This window comes from Neolamprologus multifasciatus, chromosome 20 (genome assembly GCF_963576455.1).
Source record: "Neolamprologus multifasciatus chromosome 20, fNeoMul1.2, whole genome shotgun sequence".
NCBI lineage: Eukaryota > Metazoa > Chordata > Actinopteri > Cichliformes > Cichlidae > Neolamprologus > Neolamprologus multifasciatus.
In genome coordinates, this window is record NC_140458.1 from 17,218,237 (window position 1) to 17,242,447 (window position 24,211).

Sequence of the window (24,211 nt, forward strand, 5' to 3'; positions counted from 1 at the left end):
TCACTTGGCCTCTCTCAAAGTGTAAATTAGCCCACCCACCTCTCAGATCACACTCTGGCTCTCGTTCTGATAGAAACTGAATATTTAACAGTGTTTCCTGAAAACCATCTTTTGTATAATCATTTCTTAATAACTTTACATTTACAATAATGAATTACACAGCAGTGAGGAATACATTATAGGAGATGTCTTTTTGAAAGTGCTGTAACTGAGTGTATGGATGTAATCCCTCCAGTGTTATCTTCTTCATGTGCCAACACAGTGCAGAGCAGCCACCTCAACTCTGCTCTCACAGAGGTCGGCTGTTGTGTTATTAGTGTTACATACATCTGGATACTGACAAAGAAATCCACAAATCACATGTACTTGACTCCCTGATGTAACTCATAAATACATATCTTGAAAAAGATAAGATGGGAATAACCCCGGCTTTGTTTTCAGAGCTTTAGCCAGGCTGACATATACAGAGGGCCATGAGTGCCAAAATGAATTAAATAAATACATCATGAAGTATTAATTAAATGTGGCATCAATTAAAGTATATATAAATTATTAAATAAATATAAGTTAATTTTATTATTAAACATTTCATTAATTATTAATTAATATTAATGAATATTTTCTAGTCTAGAAGTTAATGATCTAATCTTCTAGTCAGTCTAACAAGATAGAGTCCATGTGTAAAACTGCTCCAACATTTTTGGAGATGTTTGTTCCCGCTAACATTCAGCTCAGTTTTCAAAACTGCTGCTCCTTACTTCTCAGTAGGGATGGGTATCGTTTAGGTTTTATCCGATACTGGTGCCAAACTGGTACTTTTGAAACGGTGCCGGTGCTCAAACCGGTGCTTAAAGAATGGAGAACACAAAATTGCTCCAAAAACCTCTCATGTTCAGCTGTTTTTTTGTAAAAAGATAATAATGTTAGATTTTTCTGCAGCTATGGGGCATATATGATATCACTCTTGGCTGGAAGCAGTGCTTAAACAATGGAAAAAACAAACTTTGTCCAAAAACCTCTCATGTTTAACTGTCTTCCACTTTTTCTTTGGTCATTTTAGCCTTTTTGGCCAGGGTGAAGGGAGTATCTGCCATCAAACAAGAAGAAAGCCGCATGTAGATATGATGGTGTTTGCTAGTTCACCTTACATACATTAATGTAATAACGTGGTTAGCTTACTCAACGTAAATTACACACGAACAACATTAAGTTACTCACGCAGAGAAGAACGGCTGCTGCTGCCATCATCATCCGTCATCATTTCTGCTACACTGGCAGGGCTACGGGCCAGGACTCTACTCTTCGGGTTTTTGGGGGATGTTGCTAACTCCGGGTCCGATAACAGGCACCACACCCGCAGTAGATGTGCACCGTGTGAGGTCTCGCAGCAGGCTATCAAATACGGTGCATTTTTCGGCTTTTAAAAAAACCGCTATGCATCGCCAGGTGTTTCATTGGATTTGAGGTGTTACCTCCTTTGACAGTATCATAGTATCAGCTTAAAACACTAGTTGCAGGCTGCTGAGTTTGCATATTTTGCTGTGAAGTACAGCCAGACTTTTGATCGCTTCGCCTTGGGCATTTTAATCTGTAGCTCTGCTCTAAAAGAACATACGTACCTGGGCCCGCCTACTATCCTCGGAAATGTAAAATGATTGGCTAGAATCTAAAGTGTATCACAGCTCAGAAAAAAAAAGCACCGAAATAAAGCACCGAAATAAAGCACCGAAATAAAGCACCGAAATAAAGCACCGAAATGTGCGCTGCTTTTCGGTCTGGTTACTACCGTTTATGTCAGAACCGGTGCCATACCGGTACCCATCCCTACTTCTCAGTTGAGGTAAAACCCAAGGTTTAGCATTTTAACACCTGATTTGTGTGTTTTTTGTTCAATGAGCAGTATGACCTGAGACTAAACCACACTATCACACAGCAAACACCCCCTATCTTATGGATGTGTAACCCTGTGAAAACACTTCCTGTTCAATAAAATAGGGCTGGAAGTGAATTTAGTTTCTTATGAAACGATATTTTCTTATTGGACAAACCTGTTGAAATTAGAACTTTATAGATTTGGCACCTTAAAATCTTTTCAATCATTGTCACAGAGATCGAGGGCATCTGTCTCAAAGTGGCATCTGTCATGGTCCTGGTCATCTGCAGCAGTCACCCTGGATGCATTTAGGACCTCCTCAGACCTTCGCCAGGTCGTCAGATGTTCTGTACTGCTAAATCGGCCTCTATGCTTGCTTTAAACTCCTCGTAACTTTCTGTGCTAAGTGTTTTGCTCCTTGTGTCTCCTGTCACCGGTGCTTTGGATCACTCCCCACGCTAACCTGTTACTTCCTTAGATTGTCTGAAGCTGGTCTGCTATCTGTTACTACTCACCTGCTGCCTATCCACTGCTCACTGGAAATCCAAAAAGGATCGGAAAGATCACCTACCTGCCCTACCTCCACTCTGAACACAATTGGGTGATGCAGGTGAGACTTTGGAAAGAACGCTTCATGTCTCTTTGAAACCAAAACAATACAATTTGACAGCTTGTGCAGCTATTTGAAGAGCTTGGGAAGCAGGAGTGCTGTTTTGCTGTAAAGGCAGCCATCACAACTCTCTGTCAAATGCAAAAAACACAAAGGTGCTGAAACCCTTAAACACTGTTGTTGTAGTTATTTTCTTTCTAAGAAGAACCATGGTCGAATGACCGATGTCACGAACTATTCAATTCAATTCAATTTTATTTATATAGCGCCAAATCACAACAAATGTCGCCTCAAGGCGCTTCATAGATACAGAGAAAAGCCCAACAATCATATGACCCCCTATGAGCAAGCACTTTGGCGACAGTGGGAAGGAAAACTCCCTTTTAACAGGAAGAAACCTCCGGCAGAACCAGGCTCAGGGAGGGGCGGCCATCTGCTGCGACCGGTTGGGGTGAGAGAAGGAAGACAGGATAAAGACATGCTGTGGAAGAGAGACAGAGATTAATAACAGATATGATTCAATACAGAGAGGTCTGTTAATACATAGTGAGTGAGAAAGGTGACTGGAAAGGAAAAACTCAATGCATCATGGGAATCCCCCGGCAGCCTACATCTATTGCAGCATAACTAAGGGAGGATTCAGGGTCACCTGGTCCAGCCCTAACTATATGCTTTAGCAAAAAGGAAAGTTTTAAGCCTAATCTTAAAAGTAGAGATAGTGTCTGTCTCCTGAATCCAAACTGGAAGCTGGTTCCACAGAAGAGGGGCCTGAAAACTGAAGGCTCTCCCTCCCATTCTACTTTTAAATACTCTAGGAACAACAAGTAGGCCTGCAGAGCGGGAGCGAAGTGCTCTAATAGGGTGATATGGTACTACAAGGTCATTAAGATAAGATGGGGCCTGATTATTTAAGACCTTGTATGTGAGGAGCAGGATTTTGAATTCAATTCTGGATTTAACAGGAAGCCAATGAAGGGAAGCCAAAACAGGAGAAATATGCTCTCTCTAGTCTCCAGTCCTTGACATTGTCCGTGTCTGGGTCTCGTCTGAGTATTATTCTCCAGCTTGTGATTAAAAACATGGATATGAAACACCATGATGCAAACAGCTTATTATTTATTGTTATTTGACTCTGCTTCTGCTCTGCTCACGCCAAACTGCTTTAATAAAATATCCTGTAATATCCACCAAAGTCTAAATTGTAGACGTTCTCTTTTTAACCATTTGTGAAACAGCAAACCCTGAATATTCATCCTCAGTTTAAATAGCTCCTACAGCAAGCCTATTCAAATGGCGGTCCGCGGGCCAAATGCGGCCCAGAAGCAACCTGCGAGTGGCCCTGCCTGTGGTCCTGGCAGAAACACAGAGAAAACGCAAAAAATTAATTAATTTTAAAAAAAATTAAAAAATTCCTACAGCGTAGTGTAGACTGTGAATGCAACATTTCTAGTAGCCTAGCAATATTTAACCCACAATGCACCGTGATGTAAACATATTAAACAATCATCGTAATATATGATGCGACAACAGCATGTCTTTCTCTCTCCAAAAGCGCAAAATTGACAATGAAAACTGTCGGTTTAACCCTGCCTGGACTGACAAATACTTATTCATTTTACCGAGTTTAATAATCTTACAACCGGAGTTGTACTGCCACGGTGAGGGTCCTGTACAGCCCAAGAGACAGCTGCAGCATCTTCCCTTCGTGTTTGCTTCTTGGCGAAGAAGAAAAGGCTTTCACAGATTCTGAAACAGTGAAATACTGCATACGTGGTGGATGCGGTGAAAAGTGATGACAAAAATTAAAGTAAGTGTGACATCTGCTAATAAAAACGTACCCCTGTAGGACAGTTCAAATATTCGTAGAGTTGAAGTTCTGGCGTCAGACGAGTTTGAAATGCTGTTCGATGACCTGAAGAAAACTGATGTAATGTCTATAGCAGGAGATCACAGACAGAACTGATAATGCACAGTTGTGCGTATATGTCCGTTTTTTGGATGGGAAATTGCTCGCTTACTGCCGTTAGAGGGACACACAGCTGGCGAAATAATATTTGAGAAGATTTCAGCTCTTTTTGAGGAAAATGGTCTGGATATGTGTCTGTATACTAGTGACGGATGGGGCTCCATTCATGGCAGGAAAAGTGAGTGGTCAGCGAAATATTTATTTTAATTTGAAAGGGAATTATCAAAATGTTTTTGTTATTATTATTTTTTATCTCAAATGTGCAAAAAATAGTTTAGTTATAGCTCCCTTTTTTTTTCAAATGGACCCTTTGGTGTGCATTTGTGAGAGGTCACCAGATTTACAAGGGAAAAGGAATAAAAAAATTACTTGTTTTTCAATACAGTTGTGTGGGTTTGAAATTGATCATGATCTGCTGCTTACTGGCTGCAAAAAAAATATCTGGCCCAGATAAATTCCTCGGTTTGAAAATCTGGCCCAACTAACTTTGTAGTTGAATAGCCATGTCCTACAGGTTACTGGAGCCTTTTAAAAGTTACAGAACCTCAGGGCCTGCTGTTCAGGCCACTAAACTGGGCCCAGTTAATTACCAAGTGCACAGGTGTTACTGGCTTTTTCTTTTCTTAATAGACGAGTCAGGGTAGACGACTGGACAACAGAGGCAGTAAATGTTAGGCTCCATCAGGCTCTATACTACTTACTGTTCAAGTCCCACAGGATCAGAGGATAGGACTTTTTTAACAGAGCTGTCCTGTGTTGGGGAACACTACAGGTGTCATTTATTATCAGCTCTGATGTTCTGTAGCACTCAAGCTTGCAACCTTTATTACAGTGTTTATATTACAAAGCCTCAGAATATCAGGCTGTTAGAAAGCTAATGAAGCCAAATAGTTAATTTAAACTTACCTATGGATTATCTGCTCATGACTGTAAACCTCATTAGTTCAGAGAACTTCAAAAAGTACGTAAACTTGCTGCCTTAGAAAAACGGTGAGTTATTTATTCATGTTTAAAAAAGTGGCCCAGGCAATGAACTATTCTTTACTATTCTATTATTCTATATCTAGTAACCCTCAATATGTTCTTATTCACTGCTTAAGATTGGATCTTAAAGCATCAGTATACAACTTATATAATATTTCACATTTTGAATATGAAGTGAACACTGTTATGGCAAAGATTTTATTTTTATCAAAAAAAAAAACCAGGCAAGTGGGGTTGTTACTGGAGTCACAAACATAAAGCAGAATTCATTTATCAGTCACATTTATCAGCGAACATGGACGCTTTCAGACCTAACAGACTGTTAACAGGTTTTTAAACCACTCGAGTGGAAGGTTTAAAGGCTGACTGATAAAAATGAAAACATTGTACAAACTTCAAAATCATATTTCTCCGTTTTATTAGACTCTGGCATATATAATATCTTGAGCTTCTTGACTTTCATGCATTTCTCCAACCTCTTTTAAAGAAAATATTTTTTACTTAAAAAAATAGCATTACCTCTTTACTCAGTTTGCAACAGCAACATCAAGAAAAAGACAAAGAGGTTTTTAATTGCAAAGAAACTGAAAACAGATCATCTGTTCAGCTGCAACACTGGAGTGGATTAATAACATCTAAAATCAAGCAAAATGACAAGTTTTAAAACAACCAGAGATATTTAAAGTGCTGCAGACTATAGCAGAGGTACCAACAAACATATTGGTGCAATTTGGAAGTACTGTTCTCACTGCAAGTCAGTCAAATAAATAATTTCATGTGAGAATAATTTGTAAAATGTCCTTGTGAGTCTCAGCAACAAAACGGTGCCCATAGTTGGTGCATTGTTTGGAAGCAGGGAGGAAAGAAGTAGAAGCTGGTGTAATCATAACAATGAATGTGCTTCTCATACTTCAAAAAAGGTTCTGCTGCTTCAGCTACACGTGGCTGTCTGGATGGATACAGCAGGCTGATGACAAAGGAAGGGATCAATATCTTTGGAAAATGTTTTGAGCAGGAGGTGAAGAACATCCCAGCAGGTGGTGGCGATGACCATGTTAGTCCTCGATGGAGGTCAAGGGCACTCGGCGGAAAAAGAAACTGGATCCTCTAAAGAGGTGACCCTGGCGTGAGGGAGACAAAGAGAAGGAATATAGGAAAATATATAGTGCACTGGGGAACTCCAGCTCTGGTCTTCTGACTGGCTTTTGCAGTATGCTTTATGCCTGAGCAGAGAGCATAGGCCTGTACACGTCGCAGTTCATCCTGTTACTTCTATCAGCAAGTGACCTGTTCCCTTGGCATCCATACATGCACATGCTGCATCACTACCTCCACCCTATTTGACAGGCAGTGTCCTGCTTACTCTCCACTATGCTACTGTAGTGTACAAGTGGTTTCCACTTTTTTGTGAACCCTCTGCATTTACCTTCACAAAGGTGTTTCTCGATTATAGATTTTGACAGTGATGGACCGACTGCCTCCTTTCTTGACATGGCTACATACTGTGAATGTTTTTTTCTGATCTAAGGAAGAATTCTGCCTCTTCAGTTGTCTTCTGTGGTGTCTTCAGTGCATTCCTTCTTTTACAGATTGTTAATTTGAACATTCCTAAAGCTTCTGCATCCATCAGCATCTCTATTACCTCTATTTTGAGTTCCAGTGAATTGGTCATGGAATAATAAAATGGCATTAAGGAATCAAATGCCATGTGACATAGTGAGTGTACCTTGTTGCTCAGGTGATTCCAGCAGTGCAGCCAGGAGCTAAAGACGGGCGACAGAGGAGGAAGTCCTGCAGCCAGTCTGACAAGACAAAGCTCAGCAGTCAGACTGAAGCATCAGCAATTATTTTGCAAAAAAATATTAAAAGCATATTTACTGTAAACATAATAAAGACTTTAATGTAGCACCGAAAGCCCCAGTTCTGGAGACAAACTTCAAGTGTGAAAATGATGAACCATTTATTGTATGAGTTTCACATTAGTCAGATTTCAAGATCTTTAGTGATTTGGAAATGCTGTCAGACTCCAATCAATGCCTATATGGTAACACAAGAGCAGTTCATGGAGGAATCTGTAAACATATTTAAAACTTTAACTTTTGTTATGAGCACTGGTGCTTGTCCTTTGTCTACCAGTGGTCCTTGAAATATTTCTACAACTTCAGTTCTGCTGAAATTATTGGACATAACCTGGAAAGCACATACTAAAGCCCTTCCTTCGTAGTATGTATGTATGTATGTATGTGTGTATATATATATATATATATATATATATATATATATATAAAAAGCAGTGCATACTGCAATATATATATATACATACATATGTATATATACATACATACATATATATATTAGGGGTGCAACGATACTCATATCGATATTGAACCGTTCGAGTACAGTGCTTTTCGGTTTGGTACGCATATGTATCGAACAATACAAAATTTTTAATTTATTTTATCAACTTTCCTTCTGACGGTGCTGTCTGTGTTGAGAGCTCAGTGGATCTGCGCTCGACAGTGCAGCCTAGGTGGAGTAGTCGAACGCAGATTCACTGAGCGCAGGGCAAGCTAGCGAGACAGAAGTTAAGCTCTCATTGCAACATGGCAAATTGAACCTCCCCCACCCTCATTCAGATCTGGCGTTTGGAACTATTTTGGTCTTCATGTGAAGTATGACCCTGAAGGTAAGCGCGTCATGGACAAAAGTAAAACAGTATGTCGAATGTGCCACGCAATGCTCAATTACATTGGTGGGAACTAGTGCGTTTAGCGCAATTAGCTCGTTAACGTGTTGGCTGTCCAGCCCTACGCACGGGCAGATCCGCGGTAGCTCGTTAACGGAGAAGTAATTTCACGAGATTACGCTGACAGCACTAGTGGGAACATAATGAATATGACTGCACATTTACGCAGACATCATCCTAGTGCAAAGACAAGTGGAAGCAGACAAAAACAACAAGCATGCATGCTACAAACTTTACTCGAGTCATTAGACAGCCGTTAGCACATGAGTCTCCTTATGGGGACCTGATATGTTTAATATGCTGCTGAGAATATAGCCCAGAAGAAGCGTATAGTATAGCTTTTATTTTGGAAAGAGACATTTCACTGTAATAAACTCTCTTTTCCAAAGATGAGTGATTTCTCGATCAGATGGATTCATTTCTTTATTACTTTGTTGTTTCAGCAACATTAAATTTAAAAACTGTACGTTTGAGTTAAAATATATATTTATAATGTTAATAAATGACAAATTAAAAAGGCATGAACATTTTTTTGTATCGAAAAAATATCGAACCGTGACACCAAAGTATCGAACCGAACCGTGAATTTTGTGTATCGTTGCACCCCTGGTGTGTGTGTGTGTGTGTGTATATGTGTATATATGTGTGTATGTATATATATATATATATATATATGGTAAGTTCCTCATTTAGAATTTCACCACTTTGTTTTTAATCATTGTATGAAAAAAATCTATGAGATCAGGAATCCAACTGCTATCTGTCCATGAAGCCAGATAACACACACCAATTAGTTAAACTGCAGGAATGTCTTAAAGACATAAAGACTTGGATGGCCACTAACTTTCTGCTTCTTAACTCAGATAAAACTGAGGTCATTGTACTCGGCGCTGAAAAGCTTAGAAATATGGTATCTAACCAGATTCTTACTCTGGATGGCATTACCTTGGCCTCACAGGAACACTGTGAGGAACCTTGGAGTCATTTTTGACCAGGATATGTCCTTCAACGCACATATTAAACAAATATGTAAGACTGCGTTCTTCCATTTGCGCAACATCTCTAAAATTAGAAATATCCTGTCTCAGAGTGACGCTGAAAAACTAGTTCATGCATTTATTACTTCCAGGCTGGACTACTGCAATTCATTATTATCAGGAAGTCCAAAAAACTCACTGAAAAGCCTTCAGTTAATCCAAAATGCTGCAGCAAGAGTACTGACAGGGACTAGAAAGAGAGAGCATATTTCTCCTGTTTTGGCTTCCCTTCATTGGCTTCCTGTTAAATCCAGAATTGAATTCAAACTCCTGCTCCTCACATACAAGGTCTTAAATAATCAGGCCCCATCTTATCTTAATGACCTTGTAGTACCATATTACCCTATTAGAGCACTTCGCTCTCGCTCTGCAGGCCTACTTGTTGTTCCTAGAGTATTTAAAAGTAGAATGGAGGCAGAGCCTTCAGTTTTCAGGCCCCTCTTCTGTTGGAACCAGCTTCCAGTTTGGATTCGGGAGACAGACACTATCTCTACTTTTAAGATTAGGCTTAAAACTTTCCTTTTTGCTAAAGCATATAGTTAGGGCTGGACCAGGTGACCCTGAATCCTCCCTTAGTTATGCTGCAATAGATGTAGGCTGCCGGGGGATTCCCATGATGCATTGAGTTTTTCCTTTCCAGTCACCTTTCTCACTCACTATGTGTTAATAGACCTCTCTGTATTGAATCATATCTGTTATTAATCTCTGTCTCTCTTCCACAGCATGTCTTTTATCCTGTCTTCCTTCTCTCACCCCAACCCGGTCGCAGCAGATGGCCCCCGCCCCTCCCTGAGCCTGGTTCTGCCGGAGGTTTCTTCCTGTTAAAAGGGAGTTTTTCCTTCCCACTGTCGCCAAAGTGCTTGCTCATAGGGGGTCATATGATTGTTGGGCTTTTCTCTGTATCTATGAAGCGCCTTGAGGCGACATTTGTTGTGATTTGGCGCTATATAAATAAAATTGAATTGAATTGAATTGAATCTGATTGAAATTACCCTTAAAAAGTTATAAATGATATGAGCTCCAGTTTCTCTAATCTTTGTTGCCTAAATTTAACCTTTTCCAGAAGGTTTGTGCAACCTTTGTCTTTTTATTCTTTTGTATTCCACAGACCTGCAATCACAGCATCATGTTTCAAGTTGGTGAGAGAAAAAAAAAAACAATCACTGAAACCATTTAATATGAGTGCGATAAAAAGCTAATTATAAACCTTGAAAGAGTCTACGGCATCAGGTTTAAATCAATATTACATTTTAAGTTCATAACTGTGTTTAGCTTAGTGACTCACCCACAATTGTTTACCACCATAAGATCAGCAACCAGCATGAATGGATATGTAAGGACACTTACTGCAATCTAATGAGGCACAAAACGCACACTGCATTATTACTGAATTATGACATACAGGAGAAACCTTTCATGGTCTGAAGAGAGAACTTACGCCCATCACAAATTTAGTGTAGCTTCTCACTGCAGAGGCCTGACTGAACTGCAAAGAAATGTAAAGAGAGGGGGAAATGTTATTGAATGAATTTACATGTTTCCAGAAACTAAAACTAATGCACTTAAAGTTCAATAGTTACAATCGTTTGTATAATAAACAACAAATTACCATGTACGCATATACAAGTATCTCTGAAACACCTGCATTAAATGATGAGTTTTCTTTCATTCATCATTTTCGTTTTTGGTGTGTGAGGCTGATGGGTTTGTGTGCTCCAGTAATCCCAGAAGCTTTGTTGTCAAGTGCAATTTGCTACTGGTAGGGTCTTCGAAATCAAACTGGTCCTGGGTGAGGAGCCAGACACCCTACGCAGTATAATAAATCAAAGGTCCAATGTACCCTGCTCGGGACAGGGTCAGCAGGGATCCTACCCTGCCACCAGGAACAGGATAGAGGCTTATGGGTGAACGTCTGCTGGCCAAGCCTGAGCTCACAGCCTGGCAAGGATCAGCATGAAAAAGCTAAGTGGGTTTATCCTCCTGTGGGACCACCACTCTCACAGGACGGGCTGCAGAGGAATGAAATGTTGATAGGGCATATGAACATGTGCATGGTACCCGGACACTATAGATCACTGTATGATTTTGTAATCAATAAAGACCAAGGAATTGACCTCAGGGGCAGGATAGTATCATGGCACAGATCTGAGGATGGCTACAGAAAGATTTCTGCAGCACTGAAGGTTCTAATGAGCACAGTGGCCTCCATCGTCCGTAAATGGAAGACGTTTGCAACCACCAGAACTGTCTGACCATGTCAATCTACATGATCTGGGTAAAAGGGCCTTATTCGGGAGGTGCCCAAGTACCCGATGGGCACTCTAGTAAAGAGCTCCCAGCATTGCTCTGTGGAGAGAGGAGAAGCTTTCAGAAACAACCATTCCTGTACTCCGACAACCTGCCCTGTATGGTAGAGTAGCCAGGATGAAGCCAACTCCTCAGTAAAAGACACATGAGAACCTGCCTGACTACTGTGTGAATGTCTGGCCCTGCCAGAGCCCAGACTGAAATCTGACTGAAACCCTCTGGAGAGAAATGGCTGTGCACTGATGCTCCCCAGCTGAGGTTCCACAAAGGAGAATGGGAAATAAGCTGCCCAAAAATAGGTATGCAAGGCTTGTAGCATCACTCTTAAAGAGGCATGAGGCTGTAATTGCTGCCAAAGGTGTTTCAAGTATTAAGCAAAGGCTGTGAATATTTAAGTACTTGTTATATTTTTCTCTTTATGAATATAAATTTGCAAGAATTTCAAGCAATTGTTTTTATAGGTTATTGTATTTAACATTTTGCAATGAACAATGAAGCTCTGTGAATACTTTCCAGATGCACTGTATGTATTATAGGGGACATATATAAAAACTGTCTGAGTAATGGGTAATAAAAAAAATGAAAAAATAAACCTATCCGGTAAAATGCAAAAGACAACTAGTATATGAAGCTAAAAATTCACAGCAATCCTCATAAACTACCAGTAACAAATTTTAGAACACCACATTTTCAAGTTCTTTATTGAAAATTACGCAGTTTATTGTCTGATTGAACTCTGAAATGAAAGCATAGCACAAATAAGTAATTGGAGTTAAAAAAGAAATCATGGAATCAGTTTATAGACCAAAGTGTATTCTAAACCTTTGACCCATCAGAGTAGCCTTCTTTGGCAGATATAACAGCTGAACACAGTCGTGGCTTCTTTCTACTAGGAGTGCAACAATACTCGTATCGATATTGAACCGGTCGATACAGTGCTTTCGGTTCGGTACGCATATGTATCGAACAATACAAAATTTTTAATTTATTTTATCAACTTTCCTTCTGACGATGCTGTCTGTGTTGAGAGCTCAGTGGATCTGCGTTCGACTACTCCGCCTAGGCTGCACTGTCGAGCGCAGATCCACTGAGCGCAGGGCAAGCTAGCAAGACAGAAGCTAAGCTCGTTACAACATGGCAAATTGAACCTCCCCCACCCTCATTCAGATCTGGCCTTTGGAACTATTTTGGTCTTCATGTGAAGTATGACCCTGAAGGTAAGCGCGTCATGAACAAAAGTAAAACAGTATGTCGGATGTGCCACGCAATGCTCAATTACATTGGTGGGAACTAGTGTGTTAGCGCAGTTTGCTCATTAACGTGTTGACGCCGTCCAGCCACACGCATGGGGCGATCCGCAGTAGCTCGTTAACGGAGATTTGCCGTGTTGTGGCGTTAACGTCATTTCAGATTAACGCTGACAGCACTAGTGGGAACACAACGAATATGACTGCACATTTACGCCGACATCATTGTAGTGCAAAGACAAGTGGAAGCAGACAAAAACAACAAGCACGCATGCTACAAACTTTACCCGAGTCATTTAGACAGCCGTTAGCACATGATTCTCCTTATGGAGACCTGATATGTTCAATATGCTGCTGAGAGTATACCCCAGAAGAAGCGTATAGTATAGCTTTTATTTTGGAAAGAGCCATTTCTCTGTAATAAACTCTCTTTTCCAAAGATGAGTGATTTCTCAATCAGATGGATTTATTATTTTATCCCTTTGTTGTTTCAGCAACATTAAATTTAAAAACTGTACATTTGAGTTAAAATATATATTTATAATTTTAATAAATGACAAATTTAAAAAGCATGAACATTTTTTTGTATCGAAAAAATTACAAACCGTGACACCAAAGTATCGAACCAAACCGAACCGTGAATTTTGTGTATCGTTGTACCCCTACTTTCTACAATAGAAATCAAATATTCTCCCATATCTGTAGCAGAAGTTCCCATAAACGTGGGCCTTGTAGGTTGCTTTGCTTTCACTCTTCTGTCCAGTTCAAACCAGCTCGATGGGGTCTAAGTCTGGAGACTGTGCTGGACACTCCATGTTTTCAAGCTCACCACCTTGTTCTTTGTTCCTGAGGTAATTCTAGCACAGCTTGGATCTATGTTTTGGGTCATTATCTTGCTGTAGGATGAAGCCCTGACCAACTAGGCTCATACCAGAGGGTCCTGCATGGTGCTGCACAATGCTGTGGTTTTGGTTCAGGGAGCCTCTCACTCTGTACAAGTCACCGACCCTGGATCCAGCAAACAGCCCCAGATCATCACACTTCCTCCTCCATGTTTGACGGTTGATACCACACACTGTGGAACCATTCTTTACCTACTCGACGGTGTACAAAGATCCTGTGTGATGAACACAAGGTTTCAAATGTTGATCCATCAGTCCATAATACCTTCTACCTTCTTCCAGTCTTCAGTAGTCCAATGGTGGTGTTTCACGGCCCAGCCAAGCCTCTTTGTCTTATTCTGACATCTGGCTTTCTTGCTGCAACTCGTCCTGTCAAACCTGCAGCTCAAAGTCTTCTCTTCACAGTTGAAACTGAGACTTTCTTACTACGACCACTATTAAGCTGTGCTTGAAGCTGTTGTCCTGTGAGCCGTCTATCACACAGCTGTTAACTCTCAGAAACTTGTACTCTGATTCAGTTGCGTCATTGGGTCTGCAGACCTCTTCCTGTCACAGTTTCTGAGCCTTTGGATGCTGAAGGAAACTGTACTCACTGACACCTTGACTTTCTTTGCAGTTTCTCTGTAGGACAGATCGACATTTATATGATGGTCTGTCTCTCTTCCATTGTTAATCACCTTTTTTTCACCATTCTTGTGCCATCACAATACTTTCTGTTCAACTGATGCTGACGAGCGTATGGTACCACAGTGTGTTCCACTGTGGTACCTTGATACATAATGGTCTGCATAATGGTCACTTGATACATAATGGTCTGCATGTATCAAGTGTGTCTCTTCTGTATGTTGTTTATTTGCAATAAGGCAACTTTGTCATTAGGCTAGCCCAGGCTTTTGTCGCATTAGCATGATGCTAATGCTACCTCTGCCTTAAACACTAGCTTAGCTTAGCTTTTTGTCTATGAGACTATCCACTTGTTAAGTGATGATGTAACAACCCTGCTTCTGGGTCCAAACTCCTTCTGCATTAATGCTGTTGCCTTTTTCATGTATTGTAATGCTTTGTATTTTGTTTTAATACAAACAATACTAAAAAACCTTTAAAAATAATTTATGTTCACTGTAGGCCTCTCTGCCTTTTCATTAGCACTATTCATGTGCACTGCAGCTTTAAGCTCAGTTTTTAAAACCTTACAATGTAATTCGAATCTATGGGCTCACAGTCCACCAGACGCCAAATATTTGAATGTTGAAATTTAAAAAAAGAAAAGAAAAGAAAAAAAGGACTCTCAGACTAATAATGGGTTGCATTTATATAGTGCTTTTCGAGACCCTCAAAGCGCTTTACAATTCCACTATTCATTCACTCTCACATTCACACACTGGTGGAGGCAAGCTACAGTTGTAGCCACAGCTGCCCTGGGGCAGAAGCAAGGCAGCCATATCGCGCCATCGGCCACACTGGCCAACACCAGTAGGTGGTAGGTGAAGTGTCTTGCCCAAGGACACAATGACCAATACTTGCAACCTTCCAGTTATAAGATGAGCTTCCCAACCCCCTGAACCACTCGACTAACTAAGACTTCAACTGTTACATTAAGATGAGAATGTTTTGTTTCTTGTATTATATTCATAGTGATAGCAGAGCTACAACTTTTAGCTGTTTTTATAAATCCTTCAGTCAGAACATGGCATATCATTTTCAGTGAGGTAACTTTCTTTGAACCTTGTGAATCCTCTTTTTCATGGATGCCTCAGTGTTAAATTTTATTGGAACATCTGGGAGAACAGCCAAACCTATTATTTTATAGAAGATAAAAGACCATTTTTACCTCTTTAAAGAAGAGTTTTGACCCTGAAATGGCTAATAACGTCAGATGCCAAAAATATATTTTTCTATAGAAAGCACTCAGACATAGAAAAATGTACTTGTAAGATTGTGTGTGTGGAAATGGGCCAAGTGGAGCAGAAAAGCACTATATAAGTGCAAGTCCATTATCACATCAGGATAGCCAGTGTCAACTTTAAGAAAATATTTTGCATTTTGTATGATTAGCAGTATTGGCCAAATAGATTTCTAAGATTTGCAATCATTTATATAAAGTTTAGATTTCTTTCTAAATTAAGTGTTATAATGTCTGTGAAGGTTCTCAGTCATCCAGGTCATCGTAGTCAAAGGAGCTTGCAAAGAAAAGCGTCTGGACTTCTTTAAGTTACTTGAAGACGTTTCACCTCTCATCCGAGAGGCTTCTTCAGTTCTAAGGTCAAATGGAGGAGAGTCCCAGATATAACCCTAGTGGGAGTGTCCCCCCACAGAGGGACAAAAGGACCCCCTGATGATCCTCTAATCGCCTGAGCCAAGGTGTGGAACTGGGTGTGGGTCCCAATCAGCCAGAGTTTCGGGTGATTTCATTGTGAAACCTGGCCCCACCTTATCATGCGAATTCCTGAGGTCAGATGGCCCAGGGTGTGAGTGGGCCTTAAGGCGTCTGGGAAGGGATCTCAAAACTGGATTATAGATGGCAGAGAGTTGGTGTCGTAAACCACCGCCTCTGTTCAAAGATGGTCGCTCACAGTGGACATAGATGGCTTCTTTCACTCCTCTTTCAAACCATCTGTCCTCTCTGTCCAAAATGTGAACATTGGCATCCTCGAAAGAGTGTCCTTTATCCTTAAGATGCAGATGGACAGCTGAATCTTGTCCTGTGGAGGTCGCTCTTCTGTGTTGTGCCATGCGCTTGTGAAGTGGCTGTTTGGTCTCTCCAATGTAGAGGTCTGGGCATTCCTCGCTGCACTGTACGGCATACACCACATTGTTAAGTCTGTGTTTTGGTGTTTTGTCTTTCGGGTGAACCAGTTTTTGTCTGAGTGTGTTGCTGGGTCTGAAGTACACCGGGATGTCATGCTTGGAGAAAACCCTCCTGAGTTTCTCTGATACACCGGCTACATAGGGGATGACAATGTTGTTGCGCCTGTCCTTCTTATCCTCCCTCGCTGGTGTCTGATCTTCTTTTCTGTGCCTCTTTGCTGACTTTAAAAAAACTTTTTTTTTTTTTAACTTTTTTTTTTGCTGACTTTTTTAAAGTCAGCAAAGAGGCACAGAAAGAGGCCTCTATGAAGCCATCTATGTCCACTGTGAGCGACCATCTTTGAACAGAGGCGGTGGTTTACGACACCAACTCTCTGCCATCTATAATCCAGTTTTGAGATCCCTTCCCAGACGCCTTAAGGCCCACTCACACCCTGGGCCATCTGACCTCAAGAATTCGCATGATAAGGTGGGGCCAGGTTTCACAATGAAATCACCCGAAACTCTGGCTGATTGGGACCCACACCCAGTTCCACACCTTGGCTCAGGCGATTAGAGGATCATCAGGGGGTCCTTTTGTCCCTCTGTGGGGGGACACTCCCACTAGGGTTATATCTGGGACTCTCCACCATTTGACCTTAGAACTGAAGAAGCCTCTCGGATGAGAGGTGAAACGTCTTCAAGTAACTTAAAGAAGTCCAGACGCTTTTCTTTGCAAGCTCCTTTGACTAAGTGTTATAATATTCCGGTGTACTTCCGGGCCTTTGCTCTGTTGACAGGAATCTGGTCTTATTTTGTTGAAGGGATACAAAATGGATTATATTAACAGATTTTAAATTATGACAGGAATTTTACAGTTGCATGAGAGCTCTTTTGTTTGTCACATTGTAGCTCTTACGGTATGTTTTTGAATGTACACAGGAAATCTTTGATACTACATGAACAGGATAATACGTATAATACAGAGATTCATCTGTTAATCTGTCAAGTGTGCAACCTCCCATTGTTTAATCCCCCTTACTGCACTGCACTGTCCATTACACTTTACACTTGAGCCACTTAATGTTATCTATTTTTTGCATTTTGACTACATTTTAAATTCTGTTTTTTTTGCTTTGTGGAAAATAAGGGCGCTCTATCTTCTGAGGCACAACCTCAAAGGTAGGCGTGGCTCAGGAGGTAGAGTGGGTGTTGAACATGCTCTTCAAGTGCCCACCTAGAACATACAATAGTCTTCCTAATAAAAATACAGTACTATTATAAAATTATATTTATTGTCAAAGCTTGTTGAAATAGGTAAAGGTGACAGACTTACACTTTCATCCACAGCATAGGTGTTAATAAAGTGAGCCAGGAGATTACAACACCACAGAAACAGAACCTCTCCCAGGACATGCGGTATGAGACCACTGCAAACACACAAACACTGCTATGATGGTTGGAGGTGAAAGATCACGATATCTGAGCAGGACAGACTGTACTAATAAAAGCATGACTCACACATAGAAGCCAGCAACTCCTTCCTCCTTGAAAATCTTGACCATACAGCTGAGCATCCCACTAAAAATCAGACAGACCTTTAATATCATCTTGCTTTTTTATGTAGATGTGAGTGTAGAATGTTTCTTTTAATCCACTTTCTTCATCTACAAAACACTCGTATGAAATTTATGTATAAACCATAGTCTTACCCATACTTGACTTCTCTGCCAACAAACTGAGCCATGCAGCGTACCGACATAACTGCCAACGCAGAAAGGTTTATCAGATCATTTCATTCAGACAAGATAACACTTTCATGAGGACTGGGAACATGCTACATACTGTACACTGCAAACAAAGATTGATGCCTCAGAATAGTTCAATATATGGGCGGAGCCACAGAACCCATTGGAAGCTCAGGAGCTGGAGTTCAAACCAGGAAATCTCTGTAAGGTGACTGCAGCACTATTTTATTTTACTAACCTCTGCATACTTTTTTTATTTACTCAAAAGAAATGTTTCATGGCAGAATAAACATTTCCTGTTGCTGACATACCATGAAAAGGATGGGTGGCTACTCTGGACAGGCACTGGATGATCATCTCATGTGAGGTCTGGGAGACAAAGCAATGTAAAGAGAACGTTATTCAAAGCCAGAAATAGCAAGACAATGTCTACAAATATCCTCTGCTTTCCAGATTTGATTCACTTGATCACCACTTGCCTGTCTCAAATTTGCCAGAGAAATTGCAGGGAAATATAAGAATGCACAATTTCTGGTCCCCACCATCATTGGTTTCTCAAAAAAAGTATTTTAAGGGATGAAGGTTGTTTCTAGACACTTTTTGGCATTTTTTTTAAGGAACATAATCTCTGATGAATGCTTTCAGGACCTGGTTGAAAATCTGCCATGAAGAATTAAGACAATTCTGAAGGCAAAAGGAGGTCCAACTCACTTTTGGTCCATTTACGGTCCTGCAAATGACGGCAGGTTTCCCCTTATATAAACAGTATAAATTTATAAGTTATAAATATTACATTTTTTTTTTATAATGACTATAATTAGCACTACTGATGGACAATGGGCATTGAGGTCAATTTTCTTGATCATTAATTTTCAAATTGGGAAACCAATGGGAAACCTTAAAAACCAGGTTCAGTAGGAAGTAGTGGAAAAAAGGCTGGTTTGTTTTCCATCATTTGCTGACACCGTTACCTGACTTGTAGTAACTAGTTCTAAGATGTTTTGCAAGGTTTATATTTTGTGGCATGATGCCCACATTTCAGGTTTTACGCTGTGCCCCTCACAATTTTCTGGAAATGCATTGATTAATCAAAAAGGATCCAATATTGTTTTCAAATAAAACCAAATCTATCAGTTACAGCATTGATACTGATCATCATTGAACTATTTACCCTTAAATTCAGGGCTTAAATGATTTTCAAATCACCGTATTCTGTCTTTTCACAACTTATGAATAAGGAAACATTGTACATCAGTTCAGCTACACTCTAAATGAAAGAAGTGGAAGAACAGCCCTCACAGAGTTATCTCACCTCTTTGACCACTTTCCTGAGTGAATTCTGCTGGTCACCGTTCTTAACAGGACGTCTATCTGCTGAACAAAGAACTCCGATTACCTTCAAAACACACTATTGTGTAATACAGATATTTAAAGAGACATAACATTCATCGACAACATCAATCATCTACAGCTCAACCTGCACAATCACTTAAAAACCCAAGTTTATTTTTGCAGAACCAAAATTCTTATGCATGTTTTAAATAAAATCATATACGTGAGCACAGTGATTCTCAAAGGCCTATTCAAGCACATCAGCTGTTCTTATTTGTAACTGGTAAATAAACAACATGTAAGTCCTTTGAACTTCACTAATATTTTGACTACAAACTGCAGCAACATTACAGAAAATTACAGACCATGTTTACATGAAAGGCAAAAATGAATTAATTGATAATAAAAAGGAATTGAAATAGGCGGTAAGGTGGCGGTAAATAAATCACTTCCTGTTTGAGCTGTTTCAGCCAATTACAGATCATTGAGACTACAGGCATGTCTCAAGTTTTAATCATCTTAAATTCCATCCACAGGTTTTTGGAAAACAATGACAATTTGATTTCATTTTATAAGACTGTAGTTGTGTTAGTGCAGTAGTGTCAGACGAGTGCCTGTAATCTTCACACACTTGGCAAATGCCTCTTGTTTTAGAGGCATTTAAATACACAGGGGGAAAATCTTATTTGCAGCATGGCACTGCTGGGGCCACATAAATATAAGCACAGTGACCCTGTGCTGTATCTGAAACACTGTGACGTGAAACATTCAGCAGCATGTTAAAGTAATAATTCAGTAACACTGCAGTATGGGTTTTTAATACGAAGGCTGGTAAGGAAAGTCTAATATCAGCTGTTTAACAGTTTGGTTCCCACACTTTGTGTAAAGTACAGAGCGTGCCCTCATCATTGGCTGTCATCATTGTGCTTCTGTATAAGCCTTTGCAATAGAACATATAGAACATATGCAGCTCCGTTTTTGTTCTTTTTCTTTCAGATTTTAAAGAGTTACAATCAATACAATACTCCAGCTAGTCCAGGTTGAAATCTAAAGATAACAAAGGGAATTACATATTTGTCTCAATTTTCAGTTTAATGTTACGTTCAAGTTGAATCACAGAGATTCTTGATGGAGGTCACACTGTCAGAACTGCTAATTCAAATGACTTATACAGGCACCTCTGATGGATCCAGCTATAGAGAAACATCTGCTTATTCGTCTTAGCAAGAAGGGTTGTACCATTTGTACCATCTAATCTCATTTCCTGCTTACCTGTTTAACTTTGCTCCTCACCACAGTAGAGATGGCACTGGATACAATACGTGGTGAGAGGCCACGAAGAAGTCCTCTCTTTCCATCCACCTTCACAATATGCTGCGCTGAAAGCAAATTCATGTCCTGTAAAACGTTTATACTTTGTCCAGTTAGACGATAAGTCATCCATTAATCCCACTTCACTCACCATAAGAGAGAAAGCCAGGCAGGTATAAAACTCTCCTTCCAAACATAGTTGTGCCCACAGTCGGGGGAAGAGGCTCATGTCCCACCTGGAGACAACAGCACTTTCAATTAAACAGATTCTCTACATGACCATTTTCTTTTATTCAACTACAGCTTCAGGTGTTTGTTTTCCAAGAACAGACTGGACGACTTAAACAACTGACCAAAATATATTTAAATCATTATTTTAAATCAGTGACAAACAGAGCAATTCAGGTTTTGAAAAACAGACATAATGAGCCAAAATGAAAGAGTAAAAAAATGTAAACACCGAATGAGATGAAATTAAAGAAAGATGACCATCTCAACAACGTGTCATCAATTTGCCTTTTGGAATAAAAACGCCGCCCTCAATAAAAAACAGTTTATCTGGATGTGCTTTTTCTAATAGTAAATCAGCTTTATTCTTAATCAAGATATAAAACAAAGTACACGTCTGACTAATATGTCAAATGAGAAATGGGTTGAGTATGAAAATTATTCTCATGGCTGTATTTTTGCAGACATGATCCAGATTTGGCCCGTGCAGATTAGCGTCTGCATGTGACTGCAGCAGTGTGAGATAAGAAACATGACTCTGAATCAGGTGTTGAACCATAACATATGTGTTTTTGCTGATAGTTAATTATAGCTTAAAGCTGATTTAATCAGAAAAAAAAAAACACAGTTTGACACTGCTTTGCAAAGTTACACACCAATTCAATATTCATTGTAGTGACCTCCAATTGATGCGATCAGGTGTCATTACTGCCAACATGAATTATGATTTTACTAAATCTACATTTATCCTGAACCAGCAGATCCTTATGGGGACCTGATATGTTTAATATGCTGCTGAGAATATAGCCCAGAAGAAGCGTATAGTATAGCTTTTATTTTGGAAAGAGACATTCCTCTGTAACAAACTCTCTTTTCCAAAGATGAGGGATTTCTCGATCAGATAGATTAATTTTTTTATCATTTTGTTGTTTCAACAACTTTAAATCTAAAAACTGTACTTTTGAGTTAAAATATATATTTATAATTTTAATAATGACAAATTAAAAAGGCATGAACATTTTTTTGTATCGAAAAAATATCGAACCGTCGTTCCACCCCTAATATATATATATACACACACACACACATACACATATATATACCTAATTATTCAAAATAGTGAAAAGAGGGTGCTTGCAGACCATAACAAGTTGTAACATCTGGCTAAGTAAACAAAAGCATGGCCCCAAAATAAAGATGTAGCTTGTTCCAAGTCAAGTGTGTTTAAAATTAGGAGAAAATGGAAAAAGGACCTCACAGTAGAGCCATCGGAGTCTTTGACTACAGGACTCGAGGCTTATAGTTTTTTCCTGTCATCCAGCTTTTGCAATACATTTTCAGTGTTTAAAACAATGCTGGATGTTCATTTTAAGTTTGGAGGGTTTTACAGAATGAGCACAACAGAATGTCTTGATGCATCATCCAGGTAAGGAAATCCTAAAAAGTTTATTCTGTTCATCTGGACGTTTTAGTGTGAGAAACATTAGTGGCATCTTCAGTCTCAGCTGACTGCAGCTTTCCAGCTGTATAAACAGTACATTTGTAAATGGTTCGACGGTGCAGAAATAACTGCTTAGATTTACAGTATTTTTGAGGTGAGGCTCGGATTTAAAAGTCAATTTCGTATCGATGATGAAAACAAGACAACACTAGATTTCACTGCTAAGCTAAATGAGTAAATAGAAGCATGAGTTGACATATTTCCAAAAACAGCACGGAAGCTGTATATTCATATTCAGCCTCTATGATGACTGTTAGCTAGCTACATCGGCTACCTGTATTAGCAGCTTGACGTACAGCAGCGGGTGTGTGAGGGTTGTTACACCCGCTCCCAGCAGAAACACTGCGGTGTCCACGTCCACGGTGGTTGGTGTAGCATCCTGCGCGACACCGACTGCTGGACCATGCAGGTTTTCTGGCGACTCCATCTTTAGTTACCGTGAACGAGGGAGACGAATCATTAGCGTTGTGTATCAAACAACAAAAACAACTTCCGCTTTTCAGAATAATAGTTTAAGTGGAGACGTTTTCTAGTGAGTAAAACGCAGGCGTGTTTATAAGAGTGAGAGCAGATTTCACAACGTATTCTGTCTAAAAATAGCTATCTGTTACCAAAACTCGTGAAGTCATAAAAACACGTGCGTGTACTTCTTATCTGCCACAGCCAGAGAGCTTCCTGTCAGTGTGGACAGAGATTAACAGCGCCTCTTGGGTAGTCTGCCTTAAATTCTAGAAATAAATAATAAACATGGAAAGGCTTGGGTAGCATGCTGGTTAAAAACGTATAAACTGGTATATTTTTCTTATAGTGCTTAATTTAATTCTGGATCTAGAAGAAGCCGATTGGACGGACTTAATCTTGCTGTTCCTGGTGTTTCTCACTATTTTATTTTAGTAGCAGTATTTTGCTTTTTTTTTGCTTTTTTTTGCTTTTTTTTTAAATGATGCATTATTTTGAAATATTCCTGACGAAATCAGGAACCGCAAAAAAAACAACGTTTTAAATATGGTCATTTCTGATTACTTACATACACGACTATCAGCCTTCCAGTGCTTATTCAAAATAGCAGTGCTGTTCATGGCTCAGTCAGCTCATCCATCCATTCACTTACCTAACACATACAAATGGTTTTATTTTTTTATTTGATTTTTAAAGTCAGTTACAGTACAGGACATCCCTGAAGCAACTCAATTTATCAAATAATATGAGATCATGTGCAAAAAAAAAACAAAAAAACTAGATAAATATAAAAAGGAAAATGCAACATATTTGTAAAAAGGACAAGAGATGAAGCAGCAAATTATCAATCTGGTGATAACAAAACCAATTAAATAAAAAATGTAATTGGTTGCAAAGCAATACATCTCACTATATGTTGCTGTCAGCTGAATTCTCTATTATTATTATTAGTAGTAGTAGTAGTAGTAGTATAAGTATTATTATGCTTCCTATTCTTTCCCACAGCGTTTGTCATGGAGGCAGAATTTTCACACCAAATCAACCAATGAGATGTATGTTTTACATTTTTAGATTTTTGTATTTATTTATTTGTATCGTCCCTTTAAATGTTTTCCCATGACTCGTTTCATGTTGGCTTGAAATAAAATATCACCCTCTGCTGGTACTGCAGCT

General features: G+C 39.6%; 1 protein-coding gene and 1 long non-coding RNA gene across 2 annotated transcripts; both read right to left on the reverse strand.

Moving 5' to 3' along the window:
- Window positions 1-5,617: 5,617 nt before the first annotated feature.
- On the reverse strand, window positions 5,618-23,236 carry LOC146494735 (mitochondrial carrier homolog 1-like). Its single transcript, XM_085146740.1, has 13 exons — window positions 23,191-23,236; window positions 22,854-23,006; window positions 21,002-21,086; window positions 20,812-20,918; window positions 19,520-19,603; window positions 18,519-18,576; window positions 18,172-18,223; window positions 17,981-18,040; window positions 17,796-17,889; window positions 10,655-10,702; window positions 10,502-10,569; window positions 7,160-7,235; window positions 5,618-6,554 (listed from the first exon to the last, which is right to left on the reverse strand). The coding sequence occupies exons 1-13, from the start codon at window positions 23,206-23,208 to the stop codon at window positions 6,489-6,491; spliced, it is 969 nt and encodes a 322-aa protein (XP_085002866.1). The 5' UTR covers window positions 23,209-23,236; the 3' UTR covers window positions 5,618-6,488.
- On the reverse strand, window positions 14,069-16,777 carry LOC146494736 (uncharacterized). Its single transcript, XR_014871645.1, has 2 exons — window positions 14,472-16,777; window positions 14,069-14,431 (listed from the first exon to the last, which is right to left on the reverse strand). It is a non-coding gene; the product is annotated as an uncharacterized LOC146494736 (long non-coding RNA).
- Window positions 23,237-24,211: the final 975 nt, after the last annotated feature.